Genomic DNA, 21,977 nt, shown 5'->3' with positions numbered 1-21,977 from the left:
ATGTAGCGAATGTAACAAATAAGGTTGTCAACGTATATATTATAAAATAGTATTTTAAATGTATAAATATATATTTGAAGGAAAAACGTTAAGACATTAATATAAATTATAAAAAAAGAAATAACTCACCACAATGCTTCTTTTCTGTGTAAATAATAAAATATGGGGTTTCTTTTAGCCCATTTTTGCACGCGTATGTGGTATGTAACGGTATTTACACAAAAAGTAAACATTACACATTAAGATAATAATAAAATAAAAACATCAATGTCAGACGATGCTAAAAGCAAACATATGGGCGTGGCCTCTGTACGTCATCAAAAGGGGTCAGGGAAATTCTCCACACAGTCACACGTGAAAATAAGCTTGCACCAATATGTGTGATTTTGATGATTCTCTTGAATAAGTGTTGAGAGAATGTGTCGCCTCTAAACGGGCTGAAGAGCATCGTATCGTTGAACATCGGGTGTTTCCTGTCATTTAGTTTGTGAATTTGAAGCCGTCATGTGTCAAGTTGAAGAGGATTATAATGGTCTGGAGTGTAAACAGGAGAAGATACCTGTGCCGACGTGAGTTGAACTAAACAACCGCTGTGTGTGTGTGTGTGTGTGTGTGTGTGTCAGTGTAGAATTAAGATCCACTAGTGCAAAATGCCCGCGCAAAATCAGTTTTTGTGTGTGTTTTTAGTAATTGTTGGTTTGGTGTGATTGAACTTTTGCTGTGTAATTGTAACAATGAGCATTCAGTGACATTTTTATTTGTGCATGGTAGAAAGCACACAGTGAACTCTGAGAAAACGCTTGAAAAGGCTACTACAAATGATGCCCGTGTAAGAGACTGTGAAAGCATTGAATAGGATATGTTTAGTTGGTGAATAGCATAGGCTACTATTACACAGTAGCGATAACGTTAAGCGCACCAGAATGAAATATAATATTCAGAAGTAAACACTAACAGCATAGCTGACATATAGATTCAGTTTACATCCACAAATGAATAAGCGTGTCGATTCAGGGAGCAGTGCAAAATGCCCGTGCAAAATCAGTTTTTGTGTGTGTTTTTAGTAATTGTTGGTTTCTTGGTAAAGAAAACACATTTTTACTCAAATTAATCAAAATGGATTTATCACGTTTTGGATCCAAACTATAATATTCAGAAGTAAACAGTGTAGCTGACAGATTGTCAGAATGTTTATTTTTAAACCACAACCTTCTTGGGGCTTCTTTGACCGATACAACTCTCTAATGTCAGAATGTTTATTTTTAAACCACAACCTTATAAAAATGATATATTTAACCATATCTTTAGCATTTCTCATCCAAACAACGTCAAACTTGGCACTGCACTTACTCGTGCCCGTAGCGAGACACCTGTCAAGTTTGAAATCCATCGGACTAACGGTTCGAGACAGGGCTGGACTGGGACAAAAAATCGGCCCGGGCATTTTTGCCCAGACCGGCCCACTATATGATCATAAACACCACCCATCTTTGCACACCCTTAATTATATGCATACCAACTCCTATTCATTAAAACCACTAATGCCATGTAATGAGTGAGTATAGGAACGAGTGAGAGTTAACAGATGAAATAAGTCAAAATTTGATATTAATACAGTTGAACTATACTCCACAGTGGTGAATCCTAAAACAAACTATAAGCGGCTCTGGCATAGCAATACAAGTGTTTCTTACAGGATTTTTGTTAAAACTATGGTGGTGTGACCTCGGTCCTTATAGGGGGGTTCGGGGGCATTTTTTTGAAAATTTTGTGCATTTTAATGTTGAATTCATCAATCTGGTGTACTTTGAGAGTTCAAAATTAAAAGTTCCAACCCATATTCAGTGTGCAAATTAAACAAAGAAAAATTCAAACCTCTTTTAGTTACAGTGTCTACATTACACCTACTACATAATAATAGTTATAATATTAATCCAATGACAGTAATAGCCATATTTTGTAAAACAAATGCACTAAAAAATAAAGGAAACTTTCATAATTAGTGTTGTACCAGTTTCTATACTTGAAAGAGATAAGCACATGATCTTTTATTTTGACGCAAACTGCATCAAGCTTTTATTTTGGCGGAAAACATGGTTTACAAACGCCTCTTATTAAATTTCTAATACTTCTAGTACTCGTTTCCTCTTCTAGAGAGAGCCGAGGTTTCGTTCTCTTACGAGAGGTCTCTCGTACTGCGTAAGTATCTTACGCTATGGGGAACACAGTGTAAAACGCCGTGCGTGCTGAGATCCAACACCAAAGTCCCAAGGGCAGGTGCCCGGGGCTCATTTAGTGCAAAATCATAAGGGACTCACAGAGAGTACAGGAAGAGGGCTGATAGCATCATCCCTAAATGAATAGCACCTGATAAGGGGCCATTTATATTGTTTCACACTGCTAGGGCGAGAAATCGGCCTTGACAGATGAATATAATGGGTCTTATACACTGCCCGTTAGAGATATTTGATCGATCTGCGAGCGTTGCTCAAGCAGTTTCAGAATTCTGAGCCGATAGCGTCGGGCAGATAGTTCTGATTTATTGGACCGAAAGCAGCTTAGCCTGCAAAGCGGGAACCTCTAGGTTATAAAACCTTATAAATGTAGACGGGGAGGCCCGGCCTGCCGCCATACAGATATCTTGCAAGGCAATCCCGCTATACCAAGCCCACGATGAGGCCATGCCTCTAGTGGAGTGCGCTTTGACACCTAGGCTAATGGGCACTGCAAGCCCTTAGAAGTGTAAGGGCCAATCTCATTTCTCTGTCTTACCCCTTCCCCTTCCCCTTCCCCTTCCCCTTCCCCTTCCCCTTCCCCTACCCCTTTTTTTGCGTCTTCCCCTTGCCTCTCGATACCGAGTGAAGGGGGGTAGGGGGAAGAACGTTTCTCTAAGAAATGAGACACCACTCGATTACCGTTTGCGCCATCTTCCCTTTCCGCTAGCTGGCTGCTACGTCAACAGAGGCGATACGCGTTGACATAAACAAACGAAGATGCCGTCGTCTCTCGGGTTGTGATATCGATTGCCTGGTCTCTCTTTATCTTTGCACGCTTGTGTGCCATCAGTCAAAGACATTGTTTCATTGTATTTAACGGCGGCGCCGGCGACACCATAGCTAAGAAAAACATTAGCAAACGGCAAAACCGCTTGAACATTTTATTAAAAGTATCATAAAACACGAGTGTCATTAAACTGCTGAAAATACTTACATTTGTGCGACTCACTTCTGAGAAATTCCTACCCCTCTCTTTCAAGTGTGATCCTCCGCAAACTTCGTTTCAAGGGCTATGTAGCCCTACGCCTTGGCCCTAGCCCTTAATCAAAATGAGATTTGGGACACCACTTCCCCTCACATGAACGCGCAAAACCGAGGGGAAGGGGTATGAGTAAGGGGTAAGACAGAGAAATGAGACGCAGCCTAAGCCAGCGCTATAGCATCAACTATCCACCTGGATAGGGTCTGTTTCAATGCAGCTAGTCCCTTAGAACGTCCGCTGAACAAAACAAAGAGCTGCTCCGTCTGTCTGAAGACGGTTGAGCGCGACACATAAGCTCTTAATGCCCTGACTGGGCAAAGGAAGCTCGCGTCCTTCTCCTCATTACAGACCGGCAGAGCCGACAGAGAAATCACCTGAGCCCTGAACAGTGTGTTGAGGGACTTAGGAACATATCCGTGCTTTGGTTTGAGTATGACCTTCGAGTCATTTGGCCCGAATTCCATGCACGTCGTGCTTACTGAGAGCGCTTGCAAGTCCCCTACGCGCTTCACAGAAGCGAGAGCCAGAAGAAACGCTGTCTTGAAAGACAAGTGTTTGATGTCTATTGACTGTATTGGCTCGAATGGGGTCCCCTTCATGGCTTCCAGAACTGTAGAAAGGTCCCAAACGGGAACTGAGGGGGGTCTGGGAGGATTTAACCTCTTAGTTCCTCTAAGGAAGCGGATGACCAGATCGTTTCTCCCCAGTGACTGGCCAAGCGTTGGTTTAGCGAACGCCGCTATAGCCGCCACATAAACCTTGATCGTGGAAGGGGTTCTACCCTTGTCCAGTAGCTCTTGTAGGAAGGAGAGAACCTCTGTCACTCCACAGTCTGTGGGTGATATACCACGAGCTGCGCACCAGCTAGAAAACACAGACCATTTCGAGGATTAGAGCCGTCTAGTAGACGGAGCCCTAGCCTGCGCGATCGTGTTCAACACTCCCACTGGGAGGTTAGCGGGTACCCGTTGATGGCCCACGTATGTAGGGACCACAGCTCCGGGCGAGGATGCCAGATCGAGCCCTTGGCCTGAGAGAGGAGGTCCCTCCTCACTGGTATTGGCCATGGGGCAGTGCTTGACAGCTGCATCAGAACTGGAAACCAAGCCTGGTTCTTCCAGAACGGAGCCACTAGTAGCACTGAGCATCCGTTTTCCCTGATTCGCTCTAGTACCTGAGGCTGGAGCGTGACGGGGGGGGGTAAAGCATAGAGCGGGCAGCGGGGCCAGACGTGGGCCAGCGCATCCCTGCTCTTGGAGAAAAACTCCGGACAGTGAGCGTTTTCTTGAGACGCAAACAGGTCTATCTTTGCTCTGCCGAATGTCTTCCACAGCAGTTGGACTGTCTGTGGGTGTAGAGCCCATTCTCCTGCCGGAACATTGTTCCTGGACAGTCTGTCTGGTCCCAAGTTCAGATGGCCTGGCACATGCGCTGCTCTCAGCGAGTGCAGATTGTGCTGAGCCCAAACCAGGAGGCGCTCCGTCAGTCTGTACAGGTTTCGGGATCTGATACCTCCCTGGTAATTTATTAGGGCTGTCACTTTTGTGAAAAAATCCTGTTCGATTTTTGAGACATAAGTGTTCATTGAATCGATTGTAAAATCGATTTTCCATTTTTAAAGACGTTTCCATTTTAAACGCAAAATATGGGCAAATCCACGGACAACGAACAGGCATTAGGACGAACGTAAAGAGGGTGCTTGAGACGCGCACAAGTCAGCAAATATTCCTGATGATTTATTGGCGTGAAGTTTCGTACACAGTGACAAACAGGAGTGCAACATTCTCGAAAAACAATAAGCAGAGTGGACTGCCATAGCATAAATGAAAAACATTACCTCAGTCTTCAACATGGCTGTGTTTACGATTAGAAATGTCAAACAAATTTCGCCTACGTAGGCGATTGTAGACGCGTAGCCCGAATTTGTTTCTGAATGCATGTGACTGTCTGCATACCGGCAGAATTCACAGTTTTGTAGTAAAAACAGACGCATTATGCAGACGTATAATTTGCTGTTATGTGTGTTTGTCAGAGTTGCTGTGTGACGCGCGTTCGCTGCGGGCGTATCGTGACAAGCTGGACGCGCTCCGAGAAAAGACCGTTAAAATCGATTCCCTATTTTCGTTTTCGAAACTTGCGTTGGTTGGTCCAATCGATTGTGCAATCGATTTTCGAACGTAAAGTGACAGCCCTATAATTTATATAGGACACCACCGACATGTTGTCCGAACGGACCAAGACGTGGTGTCCTTTTATTCGGGGACAAAAGCGCCTCAGCGCGTTGTCGACTGCCATCATTTCCATGCAGTTTATATGTAGGAGCTTTTCCCGTTCTGACCACTGGCCGAAGAACGGTCTGCCCTCGAGCAGCGCTCCCCATCCCGAGGTGGAGGCGTCCGTAGACACCACCATCACACTCAAGGAAGTCCCCAGGCTTACACCTGACCGGTACCAGTCGGTCACTTTCCAAGATTTCAGGGCTGCGATGCATCCCTGAGTGATCTTGAGGCGAAAAAGACCAGAGGTCCGAGCTCACCATGGTACTCGCGCTTTTAGCCAGAACTGTAGCGGGCGCATGCGGAGCAGAGCAAGCTGGAGCACTGATGATGCTGAGGCCATGAGACCCAGAATTTTCTGAAACCTTCTGAGTGGGACTATAGTGCCGCGGCGGAAGGATTTCATCATGCGCTGGATGTCGAGCCTGCGCTGTGGCGATAGCTGAGCTGTCATAGACAGCGAGTCCAGTTCCAAGCCCAGAAAAGAAATTCTCTGACTGGGAGACAGTGAACTCTTCGCCCAATTGACTTTGAGACCTAGATTCTCGAGATGCTCGAGTAAAATGGTCCTGTGTTCTATGAGCTCTGATTGTGATTGAGCTAGAATCAGCCAATCGTCCAGGTAGTTCAAAACTCATATGCCCCGGAGTTTCAGGGGTGCGAGCGCTGCGTCCATGCACATCGGGAATGTACGGGGTGTTAGGGACAAGCCGAACGGCAGGACTGTGTATTGATAAGCCTGGCCCTCGAAGGCGAATCTCAAGAAACGCCTGTGACGTGACGCTATTTGTATTTGGAAATACGCGTTCTTCAGATCTATTGACATAAACCAGTCCCCCTGGCGAATTTGCGTGAGGATTTTCCTGGTTGTGAGCATTCTGAACCGGCGTTTTGAAAGCACTCGGGAGGAATGTGGTGTAGTCTCTACCAGCCGTTTGTTGTAGTCCTTAAAAAGTGATTTCTGTAAAAGCAAATATCTCCCTTTGCTTTGAACTTTGAGCGTCGTAACTTTGCAGATGTTTATGCTCAAACAGCAACATTACACACTCACTAAAGTTAGAAAAGTAAAATCATAATCAACCACCCCTTTAAGTTCAGTTCCCAGTTCTTTGATTTGCTTCACTGTTTTCTGTCTTATTGTTTGTGTTCTTGGCCTCTGTAAAGCTCTTTGGTCAACACCAGCTGTTTTTAAACGTGCTATGCAAATAATATTGTATTGTAATGTATTGTATGTTTTTCAGGTTTAACAGGAAGTGTGTGAAATGTAAGGTGGGAAGTGCCGTGCTCATCATTCGTGTCAGCGATGCGTTTTGCCGGTCAGTGATCCGTTAATCTTCTCCGTGTTTTAATTCCACTTCATGATGTGATGCGGTCTCGTCACACACACTCTTTCTGTCGGTCTAGGTCCTGCTTCAAGGAGTACTTCATACACAAGTTTCGGGCCATGCTGGGAAAGAACCGTGTCATATTTCCCCAGGAGAAGGTAAATATCAAAACAATATCGAGATCGACCCCGGTTTTAGTGGAATTATGGAAAATCTGATGAGTTTGTAATGCGTAAACAATGAATGAATCAGATGTGAACTTGTTTTGTTTGTTGCCTAATAACACTACATGCCTTTCCCCAGACATAATCTATTTATCAGCATTAATAATCATTATTATAATATCAATGGCATTCACCAACAATGAGTGAGAGTATTGCAAAAAAGCATCAGTTTTATCCATAGATTGAAAACAGTTTTCATATTAAACTGTCAATAGAAAAGCTGTTCTAAAACATCTTCCCTTAAAACGCTGTTCGTCTCAAATGTTTTAATAAATGATTGCACAAATTATTTGACCAGCACAAATCCAACAAGTGTTATTATTATACACTCGTGAAGACGAATAAGCCATGAAACCACACAATCATAAGATTAAACAACAATAGCAAGAACATGGAAATAATAAGCAACATAAAATATAATAAAAATGACAATTATAGAGTGATAAATATGTGATTTATAAATGAATACATGAATCAATAAGCATAAATAAAATAAAATGCAATACATGTAAAGACACACACACACAAATAAAGTTATTGTCTCCTAAAAGAAAGAATGGATTCTGAACTGCTGAACCGAGTCGGCAGTAATTTCAGTCTCACTTCCTGTTACAAACCAATGTAACTAATTTGCATAATGCCAGCCTGTGGTCTTGATTGGCTGAACAGCGTCTCTTAGCTCCGCCCTCAAACACTGTAGTGTATCTGAGACTGGAGGAGTTTGGTTCGTGTTGTTCGTGTCGAGAAGACGCTGTTTTCTGAGATTGATACGGTAAAACCCACGCCATCGTCACTGTTCGTATCACTGTGATCAAGAGCTGAGATTCAGATATGATAATGAGCGTTTGCTTTCTGACCAATCACAGTAAAGGAAGCTCTCAGAGAGGCGGGGTTTAGAGAGACTGAATCTTTGATCTACTGTTTCAGACACTGAGAGAGAAGAGCTGATGCTGTAATTATGAGGTTATGAGGAGATTAAAATGTTTTTGACATTTGATGAGTGTAAACCTGTTGTAGGGACTCCAAAACAACATTAGGAATCTTTCAAATAAATCCTTAGATCCTTCAACATCCACACTGACTCTGTTTGTTCACTGACCTTCACACTTTTGCTCTTCTTAGGTTCTTCTCGCTGTTTCTGGTGGCGCAGCCTCTTGCTCGATGCTCTCACAAGTTATAGAGGTCAAATACAACTCGTTTTTCCTGGTTCTCAATGCTGTTTCTGCTACAAAAACAAAGCCATACTAGTGTGTGAGCGTGTGAGTGTGTGTGTGTGTGTGAGTGAGAGAGTGAGTGAGTGAGAGAGTGAGTGAGAGAGTGAGTGAGAGAGTGAGTGAGAGAGTGAGTGAGAGAGTGAGTGAGAGAGTGAGTGAGAGAGTGAGTGAGTGAGTGAGAGAGTGAGTGAGAGAGTGTGTGAGTGAGCGTGCGAGTGTGCGAATGAGTGTATGAGTGTGTGAGTGAGTGTGTGAGCGTGCGAGTGAGTGTGTGTAAGTGTTTTTTTTTTTTACAATCTGCACTGTATAAAGCACTAGATAAATCAACATGACTTTCTGCTTTTATTTTTTCAGGGCTTGAGTCGGGATGCTCCCAAAAAGTTACGATTTATGCCTGGAATAATTTACATTGATGGTAAAGCGCTTTGACTGGGACCAAGAGGGCATTTTCCCATTATCCCTGAATCTCAAAATTATGCTTCAGCATTGAGCATTTGGGGATATTTTAAAGGTTTTGATGTGTGTGTGGTGTGTGTTAGACGGCGGCGCTTGTGGGCGGAGTCAAGAGGAGCGTCAGCGATCTGTAGATCAACTGAAGAGCATCTTCACACACACGGGCTTCCCGTACTTTATAGTTCCTCTGGAGCAGGTAAACAGACCCAGTTCCTTCCCTCTGTGCACTGACTGAGAGAGAGAGACTGACTGACTCACTCACTCACTCACTCTCTCTCTCTCTCTCTCTCAATCACTCACTCACTCTCTCACTCACTCTCTCTCTCACTCACTCTCTCACTCACTGACTCTCTGACTCAATCACTCAATCACTCACTGACTCACTCACTCACTCACTCACTCTCTGACTCACTCACTCACACACACACACACACTCACACACACACACTCACACACACTCACTCACTCACTCACTCACTCATTTTACATGAAAATAAACATAGCAATAAAAATGTTTAATCTTCTAATATTCATAAGTGTCTCTAGGAATATAGTTGGTAGCTTTACTATGTGTTGGACTCCCTGACTCTGGCTGTTGTACTGCTTTGCTCAGGTCTTCGGTCTGCCCAGCTCTGTACTGGTGCCGGTCACGTCTGATCCAGACCCGTCCAATCCCAGCTATAAGCACGCCGTGGACCAGTACATCAGAGAGGAACAGAAGCAGACAGCAGAAGATAAGACCAGCGCTGTGGCTCGGCTCAGTCTCGAGGACTCTGCTTATCCTCCTGAACACAAGCTGGCGCTAGAGAGCTTGTTCTCATCACTGAACACACTGACGGCGAAAGAGGACATGCTACACACACTGAGGCGAGTTCTCCAGCTCTGATCTCTCTATCTGACTGGTTTCAAGAAAACATTTGCTCCTTTCACTGCATGTTTCCACAAAACTGATTCATTTGAGTCTCTGTGTTTGATTATAAAGATTAGGGCAGGGGGTTGAAACAGATTTCACGATTCATTTCTATTTTGTTTAACAAGCTTGCAATTTGATTCTGTTTCAATTCAGTTTGATCTGATATCGATTAAGTATAAATGAACTGATTTGTTTAGGCTACTTACATTTAAATTACACAAGGAAGTTTTGATCATAATAATGTTATAATAATAATTTTTTAATTACATAATTATTAGGGATGCACGATATATCGGCCACCATATCGGTATCGGCCGATAATGTTCTTTTTTAATGTTCTCGTTATCGGCCCGATAAGAAAATGTGACCGATATATTAAAGCTGATAAATAATGTATTATTTCCTCCAGCTGAGACTCTTCAGATGCGACTGTTCAACATGATGGGTTTCACTTGCTGAATATGATTGAAATCACTTAAAAAAAGGAAAATACATTAAAGCGCAAGTCTGTCATATCGGCTACATAAAAATATAATGAGAACGTTTTAATTATAATCGTGTGCTTGAGACGTGGATTTTAATGGTGAGGCTCTCGTTTATGTAATCAGGCTCTCAAAAATTAAATACATTTGTATGTAGAATTATCGGCCAATATATCGGTTATCGGCTTTCAGATATAAAGAATTATCGGTATCGGTTATCGGCCGAGATTTTCGCATCCCTAATATAGTTCAGTTTCAATTCACTGCTACTCTCGCTAATACGTAACATGACAAAGACACTGCAAAACTGAAGTGTCAGCTTAATGAAGGATAATAATAACTACAGAATGCCACCATTGACCTGAAACACATGGGAATGTCTCTGAGCCAATCATAATGAAGCGTTCAGCTCTGGTGTGGAGAGTTGAGTGTGTGAGTGTGTGTCGTACAGGCAGCACCTGATCCTGCACGTCGCCCGTGAGAACGGCTTCTCCAAGGTCATGACGGGGGAGAGCTGCTCTCGACTGGCTGTGAAGCTGCTGAGCAACATCGCTCTGGGTCGCGGAGCGGCGCTGGCGTCCGACACGGTGAGGAAACACTGAGCCCACGGTTCTTCATGAGGACATTAGAGCCGACACTGAAATATGTGAATGATCATTTATGGGTAACACTTTATAAAACTGTTCCTTCATTAATGAAGAACTGCACAGGAACAAATGAGTAACGCACTATTAACATTCTAGTAACTATTAACACTAGAACTACCGGAATTCCATAACTACTAGAACGACCATAGCGGTCATTCTGACCGTTCATACTTTGATGTTCATATGGCCGTACTGAACGTCATTTTCGTCATGTAATATCTATTGTACATGTTAACCTTCTCTTTTCCAATGAAGCTTTTAATTCCTGTCGTCATAGACCTTAAAACAAGCACAAAAGAAAGATTGCCCCGACAGGTGCTGCCTCTATTTGAGGAACATTTTGCATCAAAATAATTTTTTTTTTCACCGCACTCACCACGTGAATAGACACGCACACAAGTTAGGAAACGTCAAAGCTTCATACAGTTAGTAGGCCTACAGCCGTGTTTGTAAATAAGTTCAATAATCAATACAAAATCTAAAAATAAATGGATCTACAATGATAGGTAATGATAAACAGGACACACAATTTTAATTCAAATGAATGTGAAAATGTACACACACAAACAGGCTAAGAAAAAAACATGAACATTAGCTAAACAAGAAAACAAACTGCTTCAGAACGATTAGTTTCAGTGAACAAAAAATATTAACGAACAAAATCAGGTTAACTGCCCATTTGAACGGCGCAAACATACCGCATCATTGACGCTTACGCACATTCCACACAGGTAAACACCGCCTTTCGTGTGCAGCTCCCACACACATTGTGACATTTGATACATCTCCTTGGTTTTATTTTGTTTGCAGTTCCTCCAGTTGTATGGCTTTTGCTTCCATGTGGTCGGAGTGAAGTTCGCTCGCCAGTGGTATGATGAAGTCCCTCTGCGAAACTTGCAATGTAGCGGACTAAATGATATCTATAACGTGTGCGGTCAAAATGACCGTTATGGTAGTTCTGGGTAGAAATAGTCAGAACTGTTGTGTGTTTTATGATTTTAATAAAATAACAGTGTCAGAATAAAATATCCACATATTTAGGAAAAGTCAGAGTCCTACAGCCACATTTATTTTATTTTAACAAAGTTATTACATTGTAAAATTTAAAAACGGTCAAAATGACCGCCTTGGGAGTTCTAGTGTTAAAGGTAGGGTAGGTAGGATTTTTCTAAAAAAAAAAAACATTCCAAATTTGTTTAAACTGTCTTTATATACCAATACATAATTAAAATGTAAGTGCTCTGAAAAAAGAGAGTATAAAAATCGAGTTACTGTAGACCTTTTAATCTGCAATAAACACAGCTCATTATTTCCATTCACTCCACCCCCTCCCTTCTGGGCTCCTTCCAAAGCCACGCCCCCAAAACACATGAACGCGCGACTCCAAACGCTCAGGCTCAGCTGGAAGACGCATTTATTATTTACCTGAGACGAGTGGAGAGGAAGGAGCGCAGTGCATGCAGTGACATCATGTCAGAATCACATGTAATAAAATACCTAACTTTATCACTATAAATATAAACATAAGATTTCTTTTAGTACTCACTATCAAGCTAGCATATCGATACTGGTAAAGTTTAAAATATACTTTGTTTGATTCGGTAACAAGCTATATTTATAGGTAACGAGCTATATTTATAAGGCAAAGCTAAAAACAGGTTGCATTGATACACGTTTTTCCATTACCATCAGTTACACTGTGATGAAGGTGAATTTCGTGTTAGATTCATAACATATACGGTGTTTTGCGAGTTTCCATGATGAAAACATTGTTGACTCTAATGAGGACTACACTCCGGAGACAAGTACCGCATTCGAGGAAAGGTCCGGGGTCGAGGGCGAAGCAGAGGAGGTCGTTCAAGAGTGCGGGCAACCAGGGTCCGAGGAAGTAGTTTTTGCCTTGTTTGCCTTCGCTGACTGCATATGCAGGTGCTTTGAGTTTTGAATGCTCTTTCTCTGCCATAATTTTACTCTTCGTAGGTTCCGCGCCTCTCAAATCAAACGGGTGCGCGCGCATATGGGCAGATCTAGCAACAGGGGTGGTAGCCATGGTTGCGAGAGTGAGTGACAGTCGCCCAAACCAATCAATTGTTTCGTCCTGGATGGAAATAATGAGCTGTGTTTATCGCAGATTAAAAGGTCTACAGTCACTCGATTTTTATACTCTCTTTTTCAGAGCACTTACATTTTAATTATGTATTGGTATATAAAGACAGTTTAAACAAATTTGAAAAAAAGTTTTTTATAAAAATCCTACCTACCCTACCTTTAACTAACAAGAAACTCTAACAAATTAGTAAGTAATAGCGCTCAGTTGAATGTTGTAGTTCACTATTAGCTAATCAATAACTACTATTATTCATACCTCACTGAAGACTACTAAGAACTACTAGCCTATATACACGTTCATAATTAATATTAATAATGCATAATGTATAATATAAGGTAGTAATGAATCAAGTGTTACTACATCCTTCTGAAGGAACTAATAATAATTTGGATCAATATTCTAAAGTGAAGATCATGGGAACACACACTAGTAATGACTGAAGTGTTACCAAATCCATCGGAAATCTACGTGACCCAGGATCACAAAACCAGTCACAAGAGATTTATACATCTTCTGAAAGCTGAATAAATAATATTTCCATTGATGTATGGTTTGTTATGATATGACTGTTGTAAATCTGGAATCTGAGGGTGCAAAAAAATCGAAACATTGAGAGAATCTCCTTTAAAGTTGTCCATTTATGTTGGCGATTGTGCTGCATTCACTCACAGAAATACATGTTTTATATATTTACAGTAGGAAATTTACTAAATATCTTCATGGAACATGATCTTTACTTAATATCCTAATGATTTTTGGCATTAAAGAAAAATCAATAATTTTGACCCATACACTGTATAGTTGGCTGTTGCCACAGATACACCCGTGCGTCATGTGACTGGTGTTGTGGTCCAGGGTCACAGATCTACATGATTGGTCTTGTAGGGTTTCTCTGATCCTCGGTTCGGGGATGTGGTGATCGTGCGGCCCATGAGGGATTACTCCTCTAAAGAGATCGCCGCATACTGTCGGATGTTTCACGTTCCCTCGGTCTTTATCCCGGGACTGGAGACCAAGGTGAGCGTTCATCATCAACACACACTAACACACTTTCCTTTGAAAACACATCTTTTTCTCTCCGGTTTGGCCTTCCGTTCACACTGAGACAGCGTTTCTATTCATGAAAACACAGCTTTTTGCTTTTTGAAAACACTCTCAAAAGTGGATAAATTTGAAAATGCCGTTTTCACGTATTTTAAAACGATGGCGTAAGTTTAGTCACGTGACGCATATTGTACCAATAGATATTGATGTTTATAGTGGTATTGTGGCTGTTATGTGCTTTTCACTTTCAGACTGTTGTTACTTCACACACTCTTCATATCACAGTCCTGCAAAGATGACAGAATTCACTCATATTTGCTGTCCTGTGGCGAAACATGAGCAGTTTTAGACCAGACATATAATAGTGAGTGAGTGCGACCTGACGCTTCAGTGAATGATGAGATATTTCGATAAATAAAATGATCCTGCCAGAAGAATTGCACTATAACTTTAACTGTATTTTTCCGTCTGTATCCTCTCAGTGAGCTTCTGTGAGGTTTTACGCATGCGCAGAATAAGGTGAATTTAGCTTTTTCAGGCGTTTTCCAAAAGTTCCTCATCCACACTGAAACGCCTGAACACGCTAGTGTGACGGAGAGGGTTTTTAAACGAAAACGCCGTTTTCAAATGTATCTGGATTAATGTAGACGTAGCCTCAGTTACCATGTTACAAAACATTTGGATCACTGACGCTCTGGAACTGGACCGGCTGTCTTGAGTTGCGGTTCACAGATTGTCTAACGCATATCGCACGCAGAAATGGCGGGAGCTTTCTTAAAACAGCAAGCTGCGATCTGATTGGCTGGCTTCACCCAAATTGCTGTTAACTGTGTGGACGGAGAGTGTTTTCAAGTGTATCCGGATTACTGTGGACTTGACTTTGATCCCTGCGGTTTAACTTTCAGGCTCAGGATAAAGCCAGCATCCAGCGACTGACGGAGACGTTCGTCACCAACCTTCAGGCGGACTTCCCCTCCACTGTCAGCACCATCTACAGGTCATCATCCTCATCCTCATCTTCATCCTCCTCATCTTCATCCTTATCCTCATCTGAAACGACACATCTGACTTCAGTTTTTATTACGTTTAATTATTGTCTTGATGTTTCCTCTGCAGAACGAGTGAGAAGCTTCACACAGTCAAACCCTCTGAAAGTCAAGCCACTGAACCTGCGTCTAAATGCCTTCTGTGTGTGTGTGCTCTCGACACTGATGTGGGTGAGTTATACTGTGTGTGTGTGTGTGTGTGTGTGTGTGAACATGATGGTTATTGTAGTTCTAGACTAAATGTGAGTGTGCATTTACTCGTCTCACTTGCACAAAAGATTATATATTCCTCAAAATGAATAAAATCAGTGCAATGCAAAATCTGAATAATACGCAAAACTCCAATAATTAAATGTTAAATAAAACAAATATTTGTATGCATTTAATCTCTCTTTATTGTACTTGCTTCTGACCTTTGATTTTTCAGTTAAACCATAAGCAAAAATGACTATAGATTTTTAGTTTTTATTGTTAAAGTAACTGTTAAACTTTCCTCTCTTGCATCTATTCATCTATATCCAGAATACCAGCAGCAGCCTCTACTGTACATGTGAATTATTCATTTCCTTCAGCTTTATTATTACAATTTTGGTGTGAAAGAGCCTTATGCCCAAATTTGCCCCAAAATGTTACTTTTTTATAAAAAAAAAAACAAGGCCAGCCGATGTGAGAAAAAGTAACGCAAAAGTAACATACCGCATTACTTTTCTTAAAAAGTAGTGCAATTACTTTTTAAAGAGAGTAACTCAATATTGTAATGCATTACTTTTCACAGTAACGTTCCCCGACTCTGCTAGCGAGTGTCTAGGGTGGATGGGTTGATGATGATTCGGGTGATCAGCCCAAAGCCTGAACACGGCCGTCATGATCCAGACCTGAGCCTGACATAACCTGCGTTTCTCTGCAGATGAAGCTTCTGCTTTCCACGCCACGCTGGTGTCTGAGCAGCTGTCCCAGATCAAGCTCCAGGACGTGTCCCATGATGCACTGCGCTGTGTGGAGGCTCAGGACGTGTCCCATGATGCACTGCGCTGCGCGGAGGCTCAGTGTTGTGGGACCGGCGGCTGCTCCTCAAACCGGTGCCGTATTTATTCTCTCTGAAGTCAGTAGATGATATGCATTCGATGTATTATTTCTTATTTCTGCTCTTCCGGATGCGTTCCAGGGTTCCTGCACATCAGGACTTGAAGACGCTGCTGTGTTACAGCTGTAGACTCACGATCAAGGACATGGTGAGTTTCATGAGTGAGAAAATCAAATGACAGATTTAAACGGCACCTATTATGCTACTTTTTACAAGATGTAAAATAAGTCTCTGATGTGTGTGTGTGTGTGTGTGTGTGAGAAGTGTGTGTGTGTGGGTGTGAGCAAAATCGCTCCATTTTTGTGTGTGTGTCTCTTTAAATGCAAATGAGCTGCTGTGCCCCGCCCCCTTTTAAGAAGAGGGCGGGGCTTCAAGACCTAATACTGGTGGCAACAAAACAGGACAATCTCGCGCAGTAAAATATCAGAAACTCTCACTAGCGGCGTTCAGTTCGACCCGGAGTCGGACAATGATGCCTACAGAGCCAGAGAATAAATGCTGTATGGAGATAGAACAGGTGTAGTTTAGTTTAATTACGGTTATAACTTATGTTAATGTTATAACTAATGTTATAACTTGCACTAAAAATGTAAAAAAAAAAAAAAATATATATATATATATATATAAAGATGCATTTGCCAGAAAAGTAAAATGTCAATAGATATTATGTCCTGTTCTCTGGGGAAATTAAGCAACAACTCACTTAAATTTGATTTAAAAAAGCAAAATGATCTGCCAATGGGGTGAGCAAAATAAGCTTAATTCAAACGGAAACAGAATTATTATTTTTTTACCCCACTGACAGATAATTTTGCTTTTTTTAAGCATCAACTCACTTAAATTTGATTTATTCCCCTGGAAAACAAGACATAATATCTTATGGCATTTTACTACTTTAGTAAATGCATCTTGATATAAGAATTTTTAGATATTTGGGCTGGAAACAAGACAGAAATACTGAGTAAGAAGAGCAGTTTTTGTAGTGTGTTGTAGCGGACCCTGTCCGAATGATGGCCTAAACTTTATTAATAAGTTTATGAAGTTTATTGTACATCACTCAAAAGATGAATCATGCATTTTACTCCAGAAAATCACTGTAAGAGCTGAATAAACACCGTATAAGAAGTGTACTCTCACACACACTCTCACTCTCTCTCTCTCTCTCATTATCATCAACACACACAGCGAATTACACAAACACTCGTTACAACGAACAGCTAACAAATATATACCGTACACACCGTATGCCTTTTCAGGGGGTGCTTAATAAACTGATAAACTTTATACCCATAAAGCAACTACATATGTATATGTATATGAACTTTAATAAAGTGTTCTTCATCTCTCCGGACACTGAGAGCTGGATCACGAACGGTTGCTGATCCATCCTCGAGGAACTACTGTTTAGTGGATCATTGTAGGCTGATTGTGTTCACACACTGCCAACACACATTTATGTCCAAAAAAAAGAGGATTTTGCATGATATAACTGTTATATGGGGTGTGTTAAAGGTGCATTGTGTAATATTCAGGAGGATCTGTTGACAGAAATGCAATATCATAAACATAACTGTGTTTTCAGTGGTGTATAAAGACCTTACATAATGAACCGTTATGTGTTTATTATCTTAGATTGAGCATTTCTCTCTACACACACCACGGGTCCGCTTACACACACGTTTCTACAGTGGCCCTGAGCGGACAAACGCGTTTCCTCACTATGTTGTTCTTCATGATAAGAAGCGAGCTAAAGTCAGCCAATAAAACACTGACACAATGATGAACAAGTAACAATAATATTCACAATAATATATCGTTTTACTGAATAATAAAGTAAATATCATTTCTAAATTTATATTGGTAAAGAAACTTCATTGTTTAACTGGATGTCTCAGACGACGACATCACTTCCTGTCGCCGCTGTAACTTCTGTTGGGTGCAGTTCACAACCTCACCACTAGATGACGCTAAAACTTACACACTGCACCTTTAACAAGTGTGTTAATGTTCACTTTAAGAGCCATACAGTGGGGAAAACATGAACCCAACATTAGAAAATGTATCAGTGAACTACACACAGAAATGGTCTGATGTTTCTCTTCCCACAGGGATCTGTCGACACTCTTCCAGCTTACATCAGAACAGAGGCGGAGAAACGGAGGAAAAGGTGGGAATGCTGCACTGTAACCTTAAATAATAATTAGTCATTGTTTACATCATCCTTTTCACACATTCTCCTCCTCCTATGGAACGCACAATGCTAATATCCTGGATGCTCTTGTCCATACACGAGAAATAAATGAGGATTCGGGATTCGGGACGGTTGAGTTTCAAAAATATGCAATGGTCCAGTCACTCGAGTCTCATGAAGCAGTGTGTGAGGAACAAGCCGAAGTTCACACACACGAAGACTCAAATAATTCATATTCAGACATATTTTATCCCAGCTGATAAAAATCATGTACACACACACACACACACACACACACACACACACACACACACAACGAGCGTTGTTTTGGATGTTCGGTAAGTTCCATCACAAAATATACGTCAGTTTCTTTTGTTTTGTATCTTTAGGTTCAGTCAAAACTGGAATAAATCAGTCGAGTAAAAAGACGAATCATTATACTGAACCACTGTGACGTTCTGAGATGCTGTGATGCGATTGGTCCGCTGCTTAGTCCTGTTATGCCGTCATACCGCGCAATGTCACATGACTTTTTGGATGTGCATCAAAGGATTTATTCTGTAAATGTGTTTCCAGTGTAGTTCATGTTCATGACTCTTTATTATATATATATATATATATATATGTATATGTGAATCTTGGCGTTTCCATCCATCATTTTTTAATTTTATGCAATATCCCAAAATGTTTATGGAAATATGTCTACCGTTTCTCTCCACAGATCTTTGCTGAAGATGGAAATCAGCGAGTATCTTTTGGAGGATGGCGACTAGCAGATCTTTGATATTTAAAGCCGTATCATTAAAGTATTGCATTATAATCATTTCATTATTGTCTCCATTTGTGAATAAAAACAGTTATCATTTTTAAACATTTTATATCTGCATTTGTTTGTTTTTTTGCTTGAACACATTTGTCTTGTATTATATAATATTGATCATCAGACACAGAATACTTGTACATGTCGCCTGCCATTTAAATCAATATAACCTTTTATATATTCAGTAATAATTCAGTTGTTTGTACAGTAATTTAATAATGCAACATTCTTGAGTTCTTAATTTAGCAAACTGCAAGGATTTTTTACAGGCTCATTTGATTTCTGAAGACAAAAAGAAAGCAAAGAGTTCATGTTTGTGTCTCTCTGCATAACCATACAGTGGAAGTGATTATTCCAGCATTACAGATGAGCTCTGGCACACTCATGATTACACACGTGTGCGTTTAACACACACAATACAGATCCCCACATCACAGCAGTCCTGCTCTTAAACTATGGAAACTGTGGCACTAAAACAAACATGTAGCTTTCTTATGATTCAAGTGTTTGATCAGAAATTGTAAAACCAGGAACGAAATACTAAATGTCTCTCATCCTAACATACTTTGGCTTGTAAACACTTTTACTGTAGTATCAGAACAAAAACTGTTAAAATCTCACCAAATCCATCGATATCCGACTGGGTCATATCTCACCTCAACATTACACAGCGGAATTAAAGAAGAAAAAGGCCTGGAAACGTTTTGGAAAATGTAATAAACCAGAAAGTTTTGGAAAAGTCTTGATTATAGATTAATAACACCGGTTAAACATATTACACTAACTCCAGTCATGTGACATTATGCTTGTACTTATTAAAACAAATGGCAAGCAAACAATTAGCATTGATTTTAGTTAAGACATGCTATGATAAATCTGAACATGGATGTTTGTTAATATTTTACACGTATACATAGATTGCGTGGATATTTGCTTCAGAAATCATAGAAAAGTCATGGAAATGTATTATGAACCCTGATTAATAACAATATGCACTAGTTACTATTTTTGATATTTTTGCATAATAAAAATGAACATTTATGTTTATTTGCATTGTTTTCATGACAATTATCAGTTGTGGAATATTTATTCATTGCTTTATCACTGAGTATTTGTTGGGCTTGCCTCTAAGTTATGCTTATTTTGATTTTCTTTTTAAAAGTACTATAGTAATGAGAATAATTGAGAAACATCTGGATGTATTCTAGAACAATCTTAATAGTCTTAATGGTTAAAAAGTATTAATAGTCCTTATTTTACTATGGAAATCCCTGTAATTGGGTGGTGAAATATGACCCAGGCGTAGTTTAGTGAGATTCACTCTTAATAGTGTTTGTATTTCCACTGAAGGTCCTGCAGTTTCGCTCCCAGCGTTCACTAGCGTCTGAATCAGTCACAAGGCTGACTCTCAAGCTTAACACAGTTCAGGCAGAATAACAGACGAGGCTTAACCGGACCTCATCATCAAACCTCCGAGTGCAAAGAAGCCGATAACATCCATCGAGGCTTCGAAACGCTGGAGGAACGGCTTTAGACTCGCTGTTCATCCAACTTATATAAAGCAGTAAAGCTTCTAGTTCCACAACACACTCTCAGTCTTGATTCTTCTCTCTAGTCCACTTGATCATGGTCTCTGGAGAGCGATAGAGGAAGATGAGTTTGGAGTAAAGCTCTTCCTCCAGCTCCAGTTCTCCGGTTTCCCGCACCAGGAAAATGTCTATGCATATTTTGAGTATACGATCGACGCACGGCAACTCCTCGAACATGATGGAGTGCGAGATCTCGCTGAAGAAGCCTCGCACAAACTTACCGATGACCAGAACCACCGACACGTACAGACCCATGATCCTGCGGGAGGAGAAGAGAGAGATGTTTGCAAGGAACAATTAAAAAAAGGGATGCATGATATATCGTCATCGGCCGATCTATGTTCATTTTCAATGTTATCGGCCGATATGTGTTCATTTTCAATGTTATCGGTATCATTTTTAATGTTATCGGCCGATATATGTTCATTTTTAATGTTATCGGCCGATATATGTTCATTTTCAATGTTTTATATATATCGGCCGATATATGTTCATTTTCAATGTTATCGGCCGATATATGTTCATTTTCAATGATATCGCGCCAATATATGTTAATTTTTAATGATATCGGCCGATATGTTCATTTTTAATGTTATCAGCCAATATATGTTCATTTTTAATGTTATCGGTAACAGCCAATATATGTTCATTTTCAATGATATCGTCCAATATATGTTCATTTTTAATGATATCGGCCGATATATGTTCATTTTTAATGTTATCGGCCGATATATGTTCATTTTCTATGTTATCGGCCAATATATGTTCATTTTCAATGTTATCGGCCAATATATGTTCATTTTTAATGTTATCGCGCCAATATATGTTCATTTTTAATGTTATCGGTAACAGCCAATATATGTTCATTTTCAATGATATCGTCCAATATATGTTCATTTTTAATGATATCGGCCGATATATGTTCATTTTTAATGTTATCGGCCAATATATGTTCATTTTTAATGTTATCGGTAACAGCCAATATATGTTCATTTTCAATGATATCGTCCAATATATGTTCATTTTTAATGTTATCGGCCGATATATGTTCATTTTCTATGTTATCGGCCAATATATGTTCATTTTCAATGTTATCGGCCGATATATGTTCATTTTTAATGTTATCGGCCAATATATGTTCATTTTTAATGTTATCGGTAACAGCCAATATATGTTCATTTTCAATGATATCGTCCAATATATGTTCATTTTTAATGTTATCGGCCGATATATGTTCATTTTTAATGTTATCGCGCCAATATATGTTCATTTTTAATGTTATCGCGCCAATATATGTTCAT

General features: G+C 40.5%; 2 protein-coding genes across 3 annotated transcripts in view; one reads left to right on the top strand and one right to left on the bottom strand.

The window, feature by feature from the left end:
* Positions 1 to 200: 200 nt before the first annotated feature.
* ctu2 (cytosolic thiouridylase subunit 2 homolog (S. pombe)) lies at positions 201 to 19,273 on the top strand. 2 transcript variants are annotated; one of them, XM_079865025.1, is made up of 15 exons: positions 201 to 569; positions 6,776 to 6,850; positions 6,939 to 7,017; positions 8,206 to 8,265; positions 8,652 to 8,712; positions 8,837 to 8,946; positions 9,364 to 9,617; positions 10,597 to 10,732; positions 13,788 to 13,919; positions 14,852 to 14,943; positions 15,063 to 15,163; positions 15,900 to 16,071; positions 16,158 to 16,224; positions 18,185 to 18,243; positions 18,989 to 19,273. In XM_079865025.1, the coding sequence occupies exons 1-15, from the start codon at positions 505 to 507 to the stop codon at positions 19,038 to 19,040; spliced, it is 1,515 nt and encodes a 504-aa protein (XP_079721151.1). In that variant the 5' UTR covers positions 201 to 504; the 3' UTR covers positions 19,041 to 19,273. The 2 variants fall into 2 exon arrangements, with proteins under 2 accessions (XP_079721151.1, XP_079721152.1); XM_079865026.1 differs by having other exon boundaries at positions 302 to 569; positions 9,364 to 9,621; positions 10,601 to 10,732; positions 18,989 to 19,142.
* Positions 19,238 to 21,977, bottom strand: part of piezo1 (piezo type mechanosensitive ion channel component 1 (Er blood group)) — a 147,170-nt gene continuing 144,430 nt past the window's right edge. Inside the window, exon 51 of the mRNA XM_079864979.1 lies at positions 19,238 to 20,935. Coding sequence (XP_079721105.1) covers positions 20,680 to 20,935 — 256 coding nt within the window. The 3' untranslated portion in view covers positions 19,238 to 20,679. The remainder of the gene's footprint in view (positions 20,936 to 21,977) is intronic.

Source organism: Squalius cephalus, assembly GCF_949319135.1.
Source record: "Squalius cephalus genome assembly, chromosome: 3".
Classification (NCBI taxonomy): Eukaryota; Metazoa; Chordata; class Actinopteri; order Cypriniformes; family Leuciscidae; genus Squalius; species Squalius cephalus.
This window is presented reverse-complemented; position numbering and strand designations above follow the sequence as displayed.